General features: G+C 43.7%; 1 protein-coding gene across 1 annotated transcript in view; it reads left to right on the top strand.

Annotated features, from left to right (window-relative positions):
• LOC122560004 (tumor necrosis factor receptor superfamily member 5-like) overlaps positions 1-15,279 on the top strand; it is a 37,130-nt gene extending 21,851 nt beyond the window's left edge. The window contains exons 7-9 of the mRNA XM_043710155.2: positions 4,180-4,287; positions 6,689-6,726; positions 14,479-15,279. Of these exons, the coding sequence (XP_043566090.2) occupies positions 4,180-4,287; positions 6,689-6,726; positions 14,479-14,694 (362 nt within the window). The 3' untranslated portion in view covers positions 14,695-15,279. The remainder of the gene's footprint in view (positions 1-4,179; positions 4,288-6,688; positions 6,727-14,478) is intronic.
• The last annotated feature ends 1,928 nt before the right edge of the window (positions 15,280-17,207 follow it).

Raw genomic sequence — 17,207 nt, 5'->3', positions numbered from 1 at the left:
TCATTTAAGTTTAATTAAGAGACATATCTCCAAAAACATATAAACAAGAAAGAACCCACTCTACTAACTACTGCAGCCTCTCTGTAGGTCACACTGAAAACAACAATACACTTATCTAATTCTGTGCTGTGAACTTCACCCAACAGTTCCTGCAAGGTCAGTTGTGAATTTCACTGTTTGTTAATTTTCCCAGATGCACTCCGATGTCCAGCGATCCATGAATTCAAACAACAAAGGCAGTGTCAGTTTCTTTCTCTCTCCCTCTCCTGCACTGACCTCACCATGTGCTTCCTTTGTCTGTTCTTCTCCCTTTTAAAACTGCTGTTGTTTTGACTTTTTTTTTCCAAAGTTCCAAAACAATGCAACAGCAAAAAAACAGTAATTGCTGCTCCTGGAATTTGAGGACATCACCTCCAGCACCTAAAATACCTCAAAAAAGGAGCAGCTGTTACAGCTAGAAATTTTTCCCGTCCCCCATCTTGGAGTACCCAGAATCCTGAAGGGCTCTGGCCCAAAACATTGATTCTCCTGCTCCTTGGCTACTGCTTGACCTGCTGTGCTTTTCCAGCAACACACTCCCGACTCTGATCTCCAGCATCTGCAGACCTCACTTTCCCCTAGTAGATTTCCCTGGAATATTCTTCCACTTTGACAGGGACATTACTTCTGGCTGTCGATGATACAAATATCTCGGCAAGGGGTCCAGAAATCTCTTCCCTAGCTTCCCACAAAGTTTTGATCAGGTCCCTGGTAGAAACTCAGCAGGTCTGACAGCATGTGTGGAGAGAGAAACAGAGTTAATGTTTGAAGTCTGGTGACCCTTTCTTCAGTATGCAATCCAGGGTAAAATTGGTTAACTGTTCCATTGTCTCTGGTGGTAATCTGACATCTCTACTTATTTCCCTGTGTTCCCTCGATTCCGTGTCCTTCAAAATACTGACACAGAGTATCTCCTCCCAACTGTCATGTTACCTCACGCATTTCACTGCTGTTGGAGACAATGATTAATCAGCAAACTGATTGTGGAAGGGACATTATAATCATATGGAGTATTGTTCTCCCCTGAATTCTGCACATGTTCTTGTTGCATTAGGAGCCTCTGAGTGGTAAGCAGGCACCTGAAACTGGCTAGGAAGGAGCAAATTACTGCAGATGTTGGAATCTGTACTGAAAACAAAAAGTTGCTGGAAATCACAGTGGGTCAGGCTGCATCCTTGGAGAGAACCTAACTAGTTGTTATATCCCAGTGCATAGTCAGGACAACAATATCATCAGTTTAGTTATATCTCACTGAGATCTTGTCTTTATGATAATACACGTACCGCACCATATTTCATGTAGTTTGTTATAAATTGTTGTTGCAGAAGAGAGTCAGGGACGACAACGCATTCATAAATGAGTTTATAAAGCTACAGTGTCACTGTTGAGGGTGGTTTATATCGAGGAATGACAGGGTGGCTCTTATCCTGGGGATACACGTCATGTTCCATGTGGGAACTCCAGGACATATGTACTTACATCCTGGACAATCATATATGCAAGAAATATCATCAGCAACAGCAGCTAATGCCACTGCCTCATGGCTGTGCGATTTGAGAGCATTGGGTGTATCATCCTGCAGTATGAGGGACCCTCATTCAAAAAAAGGCCATAACAAGAAACCCTGTTACTAACAGTCAGTCAATCCAACTTAGAATACTGTCAGAATGATCATTTGTGAGTAGGCAAGTGCGAATTAACTCAGAAAAATTAAGGGAAATCTGTATTCTTGTTTGAGTATTTTGATGAAATAACAGAAAACTTTAGGATATCTGGTCAGCGTGGATGAGTTGGTCCGAAGGGTCTGTTTCCATGCTGTACATCTCTATGACTTCTACAACTTTAAAAACGACATTTGATAAAGTGACAGATGTGTGAGCAAAGTTAGAACTTGTGGAACAAAGTGGACAGTAGCAATATGGATACAAGATAACTGAGCAGGAAGCAATGAAGAATTGTGATAAATGGTGCATTTTTGGAAAGGAGGCAGCTTTGTAGTGCAGTTTCCTAGAACTCAGTGTTAGGATCCATGCCATTCCTGACGTATATTACTGACCTTCTTCCTGGTGTACACTAGTTGGATTAGGGTCAATTTCATTTAAATTACAAATGCTGCTGGGTGTAAGAGCAGTTTGTGCTGGAGCAGAGATGAACAGGAAATTGCAGGGTTTAACCCAGAGTACTTTGGAACAGAGAAGGGCCCGACAAATTCCAATGTCAGTCTTTAAAGGAAGGTTCTCGGGAAAACTGGTTGCCAATTGAATGCTGGGCTTGCACTGCATTAGAAGAAGCACATGGTTTTCATAAGAAATACGTCTGTGGGGCATTTTAATCCATTTTACCTATAAAGACAGCATTTTCTTCATTCCTGGGGTATGGGCAATGCTGATATCAGATGGAGAGGATGTCCAAATGGAAACCTAAATATCACATCAGGGCACAATTCTAAAGGGAGCACAGGGTGTGAGTGTGGATAAACCAATGGACGTGGCAGAACAGATTGGGAGAGTGGTTAGTAAAGCATCTCGCACCTTGGGCATTGTTCAATGACGGCTTCTCCCCACCCCCACCCTCCTCTCACTTATCTCTCCACCCTTCAGGCTCCCTGCCTGTATTCCTGATGAAGGGCTTTTGCCCGAAATGTCGATTTTACTGCTCCTCGGATGCTGCCTGAACTGCTGTGCTTTTCCAGCACCACTCTGATCTGGACTCTGTTTTCCAGCATCTGCAGTCATTGGTTTTACCTCAATGAGGGCTTAGACTACAAAAGAAGGAAGTTATACTAATCCTCTATTAAAATAAAAAAAAAATCAGGCTTGACTGGTGTCTGGTTCTGGACAACACACTTTGGGAAAGATGTGAAACATTAAACAGGGTGCAGAAGAGATTCATGAGGATGGTTCAGGGGGTGAGGAACATCAGGCACAGCGAATGACTGTTTTCCTTGAGGAAGAGAAGGCTGAGAGGAAGTTTGGTAAAGGTGCTCAAAACTGTGAGGACTTAGGACAAAGGAGATAGAGACTGTTCCCATTGGTGGAAGGACAGAGAACCAGAGGGCACTGATTAAGGTAAGAAATGGCAATATGAGGGAAAACATTTTCACTCTTTGTGTGGCTAGCATTTGAAATGCACTGCCTGGGTGTATGACTAAGGCAGGGTCAATTAAGGCTTTGAAGAGGAAACCGAATCATTACTTGAAAGGAAAAAGATGCAGGGCTACTAGGAAAAGGCAAAGAAGTGACTTTAGATTCATTTCTCCTTCAGAAGGACAGTACAATCACAAAAGACGAAATGGTTTCTTTTGGTGTTGTTACCGTTCTAGGATTCTGTACTGCATGGAGCTGGGCATGTCCAGAGCTACCTTCAGAAGGAAGGAGCAGAACATACAGCAGCATGGTGGCTCAGTGGTTTAGCCCCGCTGCCTCGTAGCACCAGGGACCTGGGTTTGATTCCACTCTTGGGTGACAATCTCTGTGGAGTTGCACATTTCCTCCATGTCTACATGGATTTCTTCCAGATGTTATGGTTTCCTCTCACAGTCCAAAGATGTGCAGGTTAGGTGCATTGGCCATGTTAAATAGCCCAAGGTGTCTGGGGATGTGCAGGTTAGGTACACTGGCCGTGCTAAATTGCCGATAGTGTCTGGGGAGGTGCGGGCTGGGTGGATTGGTCACAGTAAATGCAGGGTTATAGGGATAAGGTACAGGACATGTAGGTCTGGGTGGACTCGATGAGCCGAATAGCCTGCTTCCACATGTAGGGATTCTATGATGCTGTGAGAAGCAAAGTACAGGTGGTTTAAAGCTTATTCTACAAATGATTACGGTAATATCCGTGATCTGTACTTTAATGTCTTGGTTCTGCTTGGAACTAGTTCTATCTAACCATTAAAATTATTGATACAATTGGTTTTCTTTTTCTTTAACAGTGTTTATAAAAGTATGGACCAAATCTTTGCATTGTTGGCACTGGCAATGCTGCTGGGAATGAGGTGGTGCTGGGGGATTTTGGCATTGTCCATTTATTTGTCTGCTTTAAATCTGTCGATTTTTAAAAAAAAGTTCTATTTTAATTAAATAAACCAGAGAAAAGCAGAGTGGTTTGTTAGCTCTGAATGACCATGTGCCTGTTTTTATTCAGGTAAGCCTTGGCCTGTAGCAGTACCTGGTGAGACCCCAACGATTGTGATCAGTGTTATTGTCACGGCTGCATTGGTAGCTTTAGTTGCTGCCATTGTCTACCACAGAGGTAAGGCTTACACTCTTCCCCATTATATTGTTGCAATGGCAGGCTGAGTTTTACAGTATTGTCTAAAACAGTGTGTCGGTACAGAAAACATGCAGATAGTTTCAGATTAATCAGAGAATGCTGATCACCATGTTTTCTGTCTCTGTCAAGAAATTTTAGATCGAAGATCTACGTTGTAGTCATTACTTGGTGAGCCCTCTGACCTCTTTCATTGCATGATCCTCACACAAAGCAACAGCGAATGGTTATTACTTATGAAGACAATGCAGATCTTGCTTGTGGAGAATGAAAAGGGAGCAACATCTTCATTCACTTGATCTCTGTGCTGCATAATCTGCTCTCTAAGCCATACTGCCTTTTTATCTTATTTCGTAGAATCGTAGAATCCTTATAGTGTGGAAGCAGGCCGTTTGGCCCATTGAGTCCACACCGACCCTCCGAAGACCCATCCCCCAACTCTATCCCTGTAACCCTCCATTTCCCCTGGTCAATCCACCTAGTCTGCTCCTTTCACACAGTGCTGTGTCTTCAAGGATGAATCTGTTTCTCTTTTGAAAGTTGCTATTGAATCTGTTTCTCCCAAGCTTTCAGGCAGCACATTCCAGACAGTAACACCAACTGTGTGAATACAATGTTGCTGAAAGCTAAAGGGAGTCTGCCAGGGGACTGATGGCCTTGAGTAAATGACAAAAGCATTTTACAATCTGTATTTTAAACAAAGAGTGATGAGTTTGGTTCCAAAAATATTGCTGGGCTCATCTTTAGAAGTTACACAGCTGGTAGAAAAGTTGCTTTGCGTGTTTTGCTAATTTCATTTTTATAGAAGAGGAAGTCACTGGTGAGTTAACAAACCCATATTAAATCATTCTTTTTTTAGATTAGATTCCCAGCAGGATGGAAACAGACCCTTCGGCCCAACAAGTCCACACCGAAGAGTAAACCATCCAGACTCACTTCCCTATATTTACCCCAGATTGATGCACCTAACACTATGGGCAATTTAGCATGGCCAATTCACCTAACCTGCACATCTTTGGATTATGGGGGGAAACCGGAGCACCCAGAAAACCCACGCAGATACGGGGAGAACATGCAAACTTCACACAGACAGTCGCCCGAGGCTGAAATTGAACCTGGGTCCCTGGCGCTGTAAGGCAGCAGTGCTAACCATGGAGCCACCATACCTCCACCCATGAAAGTGCCCATTCTTTGAGCAGGATTATTCTGGTGGGGCCATTTAATGTTCTGCAGAGTGTTAAGAGGATGATGGAGACTAGATTTGCTGCTCACTCAGGACCTCAGAAAGCTGTCAGTCAATTCCTGGTTCCCAGATTTTAAGTATCAGTCATCCAGGAAAAAGATAATTCAAAGCTGTCTTGCAGTGGGGGACAGATAGGGAGTCCTTAAGTGAAGTAATGGTGGTGGGGGGGTCTGTTGGAAAGGCCCTGGTTTAAGGTTGGGCGGCAGGCCTTAATTGGGAAAGGGGGCCAGTGATGTAGCAGGCCACAAGCCTGCCGTCCTGCCTGAGCTCCAAGCAGAATTACCTGCCAGGCATCCTCCCCTGACGACCTGCCATTCACCCAGTGACTGGCTGTTTAGGGCATCAACACCAGTGAGGGTAGGTGCCTGCTCATGCCTACCCTTGTCCTTTAAAGCCTCTGGCAGGTGGGGGAGGGGTGTCTAGGTGGGAGGAGGGACAAACTCCTGCTGCATTTTACTACCCGCCACGCCCCTTCCTGTCTAGAAACCGGTCAGTGGAGGCTTGTAAAATTCTGAGCCTGGCGTTTGAAAATGAACAATGTGGGTTGGCTGGTTGGACTCCCAATCTTGCTCGACCCTTGTACACTTCCAATGGACTTTCATGGATGGAACTTGGGAGTGGCACCCCTCCCCCATTCCTCTTTCTCACAGTGTATGAAACAGATTATGTACTCTGAAAACAGCACAGAAGAGGGGTCAAGTCTTGAGCTTTCCTAATGGTATGGTTCATTGTCACATCTTTCAGGACAGAGATGGAATTATAGAATCATAGAGCCCTACAGAATGGAGTCAGGCCCTTTGGCCCAAACTGGTCCATGCTGACCAAAATGTCCATCCATGCTAACCCCATTTCTCTTGGCCCATATCCTTCTAAACCTTTCCTATCCAAATATTTGTCCAAATGCCTTTTAAATGGTGTTAATGTACATGCCTCAACCACTTCCATTGGCAGTTCATTCCATATGCGTACCAACCTCTGTGTAAATAAAAGTTGCCCCTCAGGTTCCCTTGTAATGAATCTGTGACTCCTTTCCATTGCAGACTACTCAGTATGTTTGGACATTATGTACAATACATAAGTACAACTAATCACTATTTGCAATTCACTTGTGCAGTTAATGACTCTGTTTTCCCTATGTAGATCACCTGAAGGGAATGTTGAGGCGATTCCACACACGGGTAAGCAATACTATTTTCAGTATTCTGATTACAAAGTATAAAATTATCCAACCTCTCTCTCTGAAGCTGAAACAAGCCTTTTGCAGTTTTAGCTTCCTGTCTGACCCTGAGTTGAGCTTCCAACCATTAACATCTCCATCACTAAGACTGTTGAATTCCAGCTCTCCAGCCTCACTTCATCTGCTGCTGAATCCCTCAACCATGCCTATTCTAATCCCTCTGCCCATTATTAGATTTGACTATCCCTGACCAATCTCCTACCAGTAAACTTGAGCTCAACCAAAGCTCAGCTGTTCATATCCTAACTCTTGCGAAGTCCTGTCCATTATTATCCCTGACAGGTTTTGCTGCATAAGCTTCAGCCCAGTGCTAGCTCAATTGTAAGATCCACATTCTAGCTTTTAGCTTCTTCCTTGGCTTTTGTTGACACTTTCAGCCCTACTGCTTTCAGTTCTCTCACTCTTCATCAATACCATCAGTGATGGCTCCGTCTTTGATTGCCTGGGCTTTGTCTTTTCTCTTGGTGTGATCATTTCTTTGCCCTCCTTTAACATGTTCCTTTAAAATCTGCCTCTTTTTGACCAAGGTTCTGGGAGTCTGTTCTAAGATCCCCTTATGTGATTTAGTGTCAAAGTCGACCTGATGAAATTCCTGTAAGGAGCTGTGAGGCTATTTACTATGCTAAAGTTGCAAAATAAATGCAAGTAGATGTACACACATGATTCAAAGGGGAGACAGTTGTGTAGTGGTAATGCCACAGGTTCAAATCCCACAATGGCTGATGGAGGGTTTTAAATTCAATCATTAAGTTCACTTCATTAATGGTGACTATGAAAGCTGTCATTGACTGCCATAAAATCCATCTGGTCAGCAGTCAGCGGACCTCCTCATTGGTCTGCTCCTGAACAAACTGGCTATATACAGATCTGGGCAGCAGGGTGTACAGGGGGATCATCTGTGCTGACTGCCCGTCCCTCTTCCATGGTTATGTTCATGCCTGGGTGTCATTGGAGAGTGAGCACACAGTGTCCATCAATGCTCTTGACACCTTTACAGGGAGTTGGGCGCTGGGGAGAGGTGCTGGCCAGGCAGAAACACAGTCATCCATTCCTCCCTCCAACTCGATTTTGATTTAGCCCCCTATCTCTTCCTCCCACTTGATGGTCCCATTACCTTTACTGGGCTTTTGACTTAAAGTAACCAGTTGGAGAACTTGGGTGATTTACTGGCGATGGTTAGTAAATGTTAAAAATAACACGGGTGGTTTGGTGATAGGATAAAAAAAGACACTCAGTTGTGTGTAAGAGCACTTCTGGATCTAAAAAAAGAAATTTGGTTTCCAGTCTCTTTTATTGAAGGAAGTCTGTGACTGCTATTCCACAATAATCAGTTGTGCCTTGACTGTTTCCAGTTCAAAAGCAATTAGAATGAACAACACAATGCAGGAAAAAACCACCAAAGTCCCATCTTCCATTGAGGAGAGCCTCCTGTGTGTTACATGACTAACACACAGGAGTCTATCCAGAAGGAAGTGATCATGGATTTGGAAGGTGCTGTCTGAGGAGTTTTGGTGAATTTCTGCAATGCATCTTGTAGATAGTACACAGTGCTGCTACTGAGTGATGGTGGTAGAGGGAGTGGATGTTTGTGGATATAGTGCCAATCAAGCAGACTGCTTTGTTCTGGATGATGTCAAAGTTGTTAAATGCACCTAGCTAGGCAAGTGGGGAATATTCCATCACACTCCTGACTTGTGCCTTGTAGATGGTGGACAGGCTCTGGGGAGTCAGGAGGTGAGTTGCTTACTGCAGGATTCCTAGCCTCTGACCTGCTCTTGTAGCTTCTGTGTTTATTTCACGAGTCGAGTTGAGTTTCTGGTCAATGGTAACCCCCATGATATTGATAGTGGGGTATTCAGTGATGGTAACGCCATTGAATATCATGGGGTAATGTTTAGATAGTCTCTTATTGGTGATGGTCATAGTCTGTAGAAAGGTAAAATAAAATGGAAAGTAAGTGAGATATGTTAAACTTTTAATGAACCTTGATTAGATCACACAGAGTACTGCATGCACATCGGGTTGCTATATTACATGAAAAGAAAAGAGACTGAGATATTGGAGAAGGTGTCCTACAGTAACGAACAGCGGTGGACAATTAAACAATTTGCTGGAGGAGGAGGCTCGACAAATATCTACATTCTCAATGAGGAGGAGCCTGACATGTGAAAGCAAAAGACAAAGAAATTTCAGATTCCAGCATCCGCAGTAATTTGCTTTTAAGCAGAAATATTTGTAAGATCTTCAGCTAGATTGGCCAAGTGGACTGCGCCAAGTGGATGAGCTATCACAATTTCCACTGGAATTTCTCCCCAACATGGTAGAGTTTAGATCTTAGTTAGTTAGATCCCGTCTGTGCGATATCAAGAAATGACTGAGAGGAAAGTGCAATGGACGAGGGCGGGAATGACTGTCCACAAGGCAGTCCAAAAGAAACATGCAGGTAGTGCAGGAGTCACATGCGGTCCCACTCACAAATGGATTTTCCATTGGAAACTGATGGGTGTATTGGTTCCTCAGGGGAGTGCAGTCAGAGTTACATTTGTGGCAGTGTGAGTGGCTTAGCTGTACAGGAGAGGAGGAAGGAGGATCAATAGTAATAGGAGATTCCATAGTTAGGGGAACAGACAGGCCTTTCTGTGGCTGTAGACCTGCCTCCAGCATGCTACATTGCCTCCCCAGGGCCAGGGTCAAAGAGGTCACAGAGCAGGACATTCTTCTGGGAGAGGGTGAACAGCCAGTGGTTGAGATTCCTAGAATCCCTACGACGTGGAAGCAGGCCATTCGGCCCATCGAGTCTACACCGACTCTCTGGATAGCATCCCAACTGGGCCCACCCCATCCCTGTAACCTTGCATGGCTAACCCACACATCCCTGGACACTATGGGCGATTTCCCATGATCAGTCCACCTAACCGGGTAGAATCAAACCAAGGACCCTGATGTGTGGGATAGGTGGGTTAGCCATGGGAAATGCAGGGTTACAGGGACAGGGTAGGGAGGGGTGGGTCTGGGTGAGATGCTTTTTGAAAGGTCGGTGTGGACGCGATGGGTTGAATGCCCTGCTTCCATACAGTAGGATTTCTATGATCTTTCTATGATGTTAGCTGGATGGGCTAAGTGGCCTCCTTCTGAACCGTGACAATTCAGTGATTCTATGAATGAAGGCACTGAATATTGCACAGCTTCTGGGCCTTGAAAAATCCTGATTCAATACTGAAGGCTTGTGCTCCAGAACATGCAGTGTCCCTAACTCACAGCTACAGCATCTGTCTGACAATGTGGGAAGTCCAAAGTGGCCAGTCACCACCACATCAGTCTATTCTCAATCAACAGCAGAGTGATGGAAGGGGTCATTGGCAGTGCTATCAAGTGACACTCTGTCATCAGGAGCCTGGTTACCAGTGCTCAGTTTGTGTTTCACCAAGGCCTCTCAGGTCCAGATTTTATTACAGACTTGGTCCAAACATGGAGGAAATCTGAATTCCACAGGTTTGGGAGTAACTACCTCTGACATCAAGGCAGCATTTTACGTCCACCATAAGGTCTGAAGTGTGACTATTCACTGATGATTCACAGAATTCAGTCATGTTGGTTTCCTTGGATACTGAGGCTGCCTGAATGCAGCCAGATCTGGTAAACATGGTTACTACGTGGTGAGGAATTTTGGCAAGGTAATGACTATCTTGTACACGAGGGAACCTAACCATCTCCCTTCGATGATTAATGGCATTATTGTTGTTGAATTGACTTCTTGGGCAGAAAATAAACTGGACTCTCCACAAGAGGCTGGGTATTCTGCAGTGAGTAACTCATCGACAGGGACACATCAGAGGGTGATAGAATACTCTCCAATTTGCCTGGGTGCTGGCAGGTCTGACAACACTTGTGAACCTTGACACCACCCAATGTAAAGCCTGCCTGATTGCCCATCCACTACTTAAAGCATCGATGCACACCAGCAGCAGTCTGGTCCTTTTATGAAATGTACCGTGGGGTGGCACGGTGGCACAGTGGTTAGCACTGCTGCCTCACAGCGCCAGAGACCCGGGTTCAATTCCCGCCTCAGGCGATTGACTGTGTGGAGTTTGCACGTTCTCCCCGTGTCTGCGTGGGTTTCCTCCGGGTGCTCCGGTTTCCTCCCACAGTCCAAAGATGTGCAGGTCAGGTGAATTGGCCATACTAAATTGCCCGTAGTGTTAGGTAAGGGGTAAATATAGGGATATGGGTGGGTTTCGCTTCGGCGGGTCGGTGTGGACTTGTTGGGCCGAAGGGCCTGTTTCCACATTGTAATCTAATCTAAAAAAAAATCTACATGTTCAAGGCTCCTCCAACAACTACTTTCAAACCTGGGATGTTTACTACCCATAAGGACAAGTACAGCAGACACATGGGATTACTACCACCTGTAAATTTCCCTCTGAATCACACACCGTTGAACTACATCACTATTCCTTCCCCATCACTGTAAAATTCTGGAACTTCTTCACTAACAGCACTGTGGGTGTTTCTACACCCAAGAGCTGCAAGGGTTTAAGAATTTCCACCATCACTGTCACATGTAATTAGGGATGGGCAACAAAACCTGGTCTAGCCAGCAATGCCTAGAAAACCACAAATCAACATAAAATGTTTAAAAATTACAAACACATACATTGCGCAAGGTTCAGGTTCTGTCTTATGTGTTACGGAGTGAGCTATGAATCAGGACAGGATTATTGCAGAGGCAGTCCAAGCAGGTGCTGGCGATGTTGGAGGAAGGCAGGATTTAAAAGTTGACTTAAATGCCTCTCATCAGAGTGGTCACTGTTGATGTGAGTCAGTCACTGCAGGTTTTAAAACCAGCACTGACCCAGTTAAAACAGCTCGGATTATAATATCGAGACTGGTGTATGAGCCAACTGTTTGACAGTGGGGGAACTGAACAGCTGAGACGAATTCTTTGACAAATACATGTGCTGTCTTACTGGAGATGCAAGTTAGACTGGCGTAATTTTCCAGTTTGTATATTTCACCTGATGAAATTGAGCAATGTTTGATGTTATTTGTTGGGACTACCCCAGCCTCCAGCCAGAAGTATTAAAGGATATTTGGCCGAGCCAATAAAGTAAGCCTTTAAGATCAGTTCATTCTCAGGGTGTGATCACAATGCTAACATTTCCTTCGAGCTCCGCTTCCCTGAGAAAGTGGAGCTGGGTGTTTCTCTCGTGTTATACCTGAAGAACTTGCTTGGCCTGTTCGTTTGGCAATTATGGATCGTTTGGAATTTCAATTGTATATAGGTTAGATTGGGTAACAATGTCAGGTGTCATTCCTTAAAGTGGAATCATACGGGCTTTCAGAGTAAGTTCTAGAATAATCAAAAATCCCTCCCACCCTGGTTATAAGCTTTTCTGTCAGGCAGATAATACAAAAGCTTAAACGTATGTGCCAACAGATTTAAGAACAGCTTTCTGTCAGCTGTTATTAGACTTCTGAATGGACCTCTCAAATTTTAAATTTAATATTGATCTCGCTCTTTGTGCACTTTCTGTGTATGTGTAACATTGTATTCCTCACTCTGTTCTATTACCCTAATGCACTTTGTAAGGTATGATCTGCCTGCACTGCATACAAAACACAAGTTTTCACTGTACCTAGGTACATGTGACAGTAATAAATCAAATCAAATCAAATAAAGTTGACAGCAATTATAAAACTCTTTGGTCTGAGCACGGCTGGCAAGCAGAGTATTTGTTGCCCATCTTGAACTAAGTTGCTTTCTAGGCCATTTCAGTTCAAGATGGGCAGTTAAGAGTCGGTCACATTATTGAGGGTCTGGAGTCACATGTAGGTAAGATCAGATAAGGTCTTCCCAAAACATCATTAGTGTCCAAATGGGTTGTACAATAATTGAGCGCAGTTATTGGTCACAATGAGTAAAGCTAGTTTATAAATAAAAGAAAGAACTGCAGATGCTGGACATCTGAAACAAAAAGAAAAGAAATTGTTAAAGAAACTCCACAGGTCTGGAAGCATCAGTGGACGTTTCGGGTCCACTGACTCTTTAGCAGCAAGGAAAATGTGGTATTTATGCTGAAGCCAAAGTGGGGGAGGGCAGAGGTAGAGACAGAGCCCAGAGAGAGAGAAAGAGTTGTGGAAGGGGTAGGTAAAGAATGAGATAATGGATAGCTGATTTATTCATTGAATTTTAAATCCCTGTATCAGCCATGGGTGTTGAACCCTTGTCCCCTGAGCATTAACTTGGGTCTCTGGACCATGTGACATCATCAGTACATGACCGTTTCCCCCACAAGCACTTTAATCGATCCCAGCTTTATATTCTGAGCTTTTAAAATAATAATGAAAATTCTCAAACTGCTGTGGTGGAATTTGAACTCTTTCTCTGCATTAGTAGTCCAGGTCCCTAAGTGTCTGGTTCAGTAACATAATAAGATAACATTATACTTTGCCGTTAACATTCTCTGTCTTATTCTTGCTAATTTTTTGTCAATGTTATGAATGAGGATAGATTAACATTGCGCCACTAACCCCATGCCCCGCCTTCATGGAATTGAGATGGTTATATATCATGAACAATAACTTTCATTGATGTATCACCTTTAACATTGTAAAGTATGCCATGCCCTTCATGTTACAGTCCACATCGAAACTGAACTTTAAAAAATGCTTGAATTTCTGGTTACTGATTGGAAGGGATTACATGACAAAGTTTAAGACTTTTAAAGCAATGAATAATAAAAAGAAACAGTGGCTAAACACTCTTCTCTCAGCAACTTATACTGTAATTTACAGAAAATATTCATGTAACTTTTAAAATGACCACAGTTATATTTTATTCTGTTCCTTAAGTGATGCCCACTTAAAGTTCTCCTCCATGGAACAGTCCAAAGCTCTCATTACCACCTGACTACTGGTCTCTTTTTCGTTTTTACAACCAGACAATTTCTCATCTTCAAATTGGCTTCCATAGTGAATTTCTGCCAGAAATCTCTCCTCCTCACAAAGCTGGGAAAACCTGCTAGCCTTTATCTTGTTTCTCTCTCTCATTCAAGTTCTTACAACCTGACCTGCCTGTGTAATGGTTCAAGGATATCTAAAGACACCTATAAGCTGATATAATATGGCTTGCTATGGAATCTTCCTCTTTCAGAGCCCACTTCCATTGGCTTTGTGTCCAGATAGAAGAAGCTAATTCTCTACTGTCTAGACCTCCAATCCATTCTATGTTGAAATTAAATAGACAGTTGAAAGTATAATAGTGAACAAATCTGACATACCTAACACCTCCATGTTACACTTGGAGACTAACAGTCTATCCTCTGTCAGCACTGTTGCTCTCGTCTCTGTTTACCAGATGTGAATATTGCATATTTTCCAAATAAGACCACCTGGATCCCTTTTTAACCTTTAGCAAACAAACACTCAAACTTGTTGTTAGGCAGAATTCAGAGTTGGGCACTTGACTCCCTTAATTCCACTATTTTGTCCAAAGTTTACGAGACAATCTCAAAAAGAAACAATCTTATAAACTTTAGTAAAGCAGGAATATAATCAGAAAATATTCAATACAAAGCCAGAGATTATTACTGGTGACCAAAAGCTTGCTTGAAGAATTAGTTTTCTTGTCACTCATTTTGAATGCTGTACTGTTGGGAGTAACTCGTAACAATTAACATCAATGTTTCCACAGCTCAAGCAACCAAAACATCGTGGCTTTGAAGAGGTTAATGGTGCTGCTGCAATCTTCCAGGAAACCAACTGGCAATGTGGAGAGCAACTGCAAGAGGAGACATCACTGCCAATTCCCGAGACCTTGGCAGAAGAACAGAGCTTGATCATAGCTCAAGAAGATGGCAAGGAGAGTCATCTCCCAGAGCAAGAGCAGGCATCTCTGCCAAATAGCTAGCAAGCATACTTGCCACCAGATTGTGTATTCATTGCTGGATGGGCTTTTGAGCCTGTCTGAAACACGTTGAACCCTGACCCTTGGCACTAAGTCAATGAGATGATCTTTTCTCAGCCCACCCTGCCCCCTCTATTTTTAATGACTTGACTGTGTTGTGACAACTTGTGGTCATGTTTAGTTGACGTGCTTGCAAACGCATGTTTCCAAGGCAACCCTGCAGCTAGATCCTCATCTGTGTGTTCCAGGACCTGGGAAAATAAGGCTGTCGTGCACCCACTGCAGTTGGGCATGAGAAACCAGAACGACTCTTGGTGTTAAAAGATGCAGTTCTGTGCTTCGCATAACAAGAACAAAAAAGGGTGCTACAATTAAAAATGTTTATCTGTGGAGATGAGAAAGGTTTCCAGTGCAATGCTGGGCCTGTGGTGAAGTTCGGTGATCTCAGTCGGGTTGCAAATAAGGATGTTACAGCTTTTGTTAATCAGTTAACTTACCACTGAAAAGTCAATAATGCAGTACAGTGGAACCATCATCACCTGCTCAGGGCCACCCATATGGTAATAAACCTTTCTAATGATGGACACATCCTAAGAATTAATGAAATGCTTGAGGGCTGGGATAATCATAGAAATTAGAAGCAGTAGAGCAGAAGACTTAGGAGCAGAAGCAGGCCAATCAGCCCATTGAATCTGCTACACCATTTAGTAAGATCGTGGATGTTCTGATCATCATTAATTTCTCTGATAGTAGGTTATTTTTGTACCCATTCACTATTTAACATAATAGCTGACCCTCTGTCTCAATTCCATACTCCCACCCTCTCCCCATAACCTTTAACATCATGAGAAATGTATTTCTATCATAAACACAGTTCCACAGTCTTTGTGTGGTAAAGAACCCCACAGGTTTATCACTCTGAGTGAAGAAACCTCTCCTCATCTCAGTCCAAAATGGCCTATTGTGAAGCCTAGGACTGCAGTCGCTTCCTCTGGACCTCTTGGCCAGGAGGAGCATAATCCTTGTGTCCAGTCTGTCCAGCCCTATTTCAATCAGATCCTCCTCTCATTCATAGAATCATAGATGTCCTGCAGGCCATTTAGTCCATATCAACCATCCAAAGAGCATCCCAGAACCACCCCTGTAACCCTACATTTCCCATGGCTAATCCCCCTAGCCTGCACATCCCTGGATAATTTAGCATGGCTAGTCCATCTCACCTGCACATCTTTGGACGGTGAGAGGAAACAGGAGCACCCACAAGAAATCCACACAGACATGGGGAGAACCCGCAAACACCACACAGACAGTCATCTGAGGCTGGAGTCATTGCCTGGGTCCCTGGCTCTGTGAGGCAGCAGTGCTAACCATGCCACCGTGCTGTACTAAAGTAAGGGAGCCTTTTGACGCTGGGTGGTTTTGAACCAGCAACCTGCTGGTTAACAGCCAAACGCGCTAACCTATTACGCCATAGGGACAGGCTATCATCTAAACTCCAGTGAATCCAGGCTCACTTGACCCAGTGTCTCCTCATAAGGACAGTGCTGCCATCATAAAAATCCATGGCGAGCCTTCGCTGAACTGCCTCCAATTACATGTAGGTTCTTTCTTGGGTAAGGACAGTCAAATTGCGCACAGTGCTGTTGGTGTGGTCTCATCAATTCATTGTACAGCTCCTGTATACCACTGGCCTTCCTAGCTGCTTGCTACGTAGAAGGAAGGAGAGGATAGGGTGGGATTAAGGAACTTAAATTTCTCAACAAACAAACAATTAGTGTTACGGCTGGTAATGTTGAATAATGGCTGTTCACTTGGATTATTTAGACTTTTAGATGTCTCTGAGGTGTGGACAGAAGGGCTATAAAGCTGGGAGACAAATTACTTGACCATGGCTCTATGTTTACGACAACAACTCTAAGCTGGTAAAATGAATGAGATGCTTCACAGGAGCCCTTATAGAGGTCTATAAAATTGTGAGGGGCACAGATGAGGTGAATGACAAGGATATTTTAACTAGTGTGGGGGAGTTCAAAACTAGGGGGCATATTTTTAAGGTGAGAGGAGAAACATTTAGAAAGGACAGGAAGGGGCACCTTTTTTTACACAGAGGGGTTGGTGTGTGGAATGAACTTCCAGAGGAAGTGGTGGATGTGGGTACAGTCACAATGTTTAAAAGGCTTTTGGATAATTATATGAATAAGAAAGGGAGGAATATAGGCCAAATGTAGGCAGGTGGGACTAACTTAGTTTTGGAACATCATTGGCTTGGTCTGGTTGGACCAAAGGGTTTGTTTCTCCTCTGTAATGACTATATGGCTTCATAAGCAGGAAAATAAAATTGACGTCAAGTGAAAGAAGAAGAGCTTAGGGCCTGAACAGTTGGAGATACAGCTGCCTATAACACAGGGGATGCTCAGGAGGTAAGCTTGGGAGGAACACTCTGTTTTCAGAGAGTTAAAGGCCTCAGAGGGAAAAGTGAGCTCAGAGCAGGATTTGAACACAAGGACGATTATGTT

The sequence above is a fragment of the Chiloscyllium plagiosum genome, unplaced genomic scaffold (genome assembly GCF_037043375.1).
Source record: "Chiloscyllium plagiosum isolate Xiang-an unplaced genomic scaffold, Cpla_swu_hap1 HiC_scaffold_15, whole genome shotgun sequence".
Taxonomy (NCBI): domain Eukaryota; kingdom Metazoa; phylum Chordata; class Chondrichthyes; order Orectolobiformes; family Hemiscylliidae; genus Chiloscyllium; species Chiloscyllium plagiosum.
The sequence above is the reverse complement of the archived record's forward strand: the minus strand, read 5'-3'. Positions and strand labels throughout refer to the sequence as shown.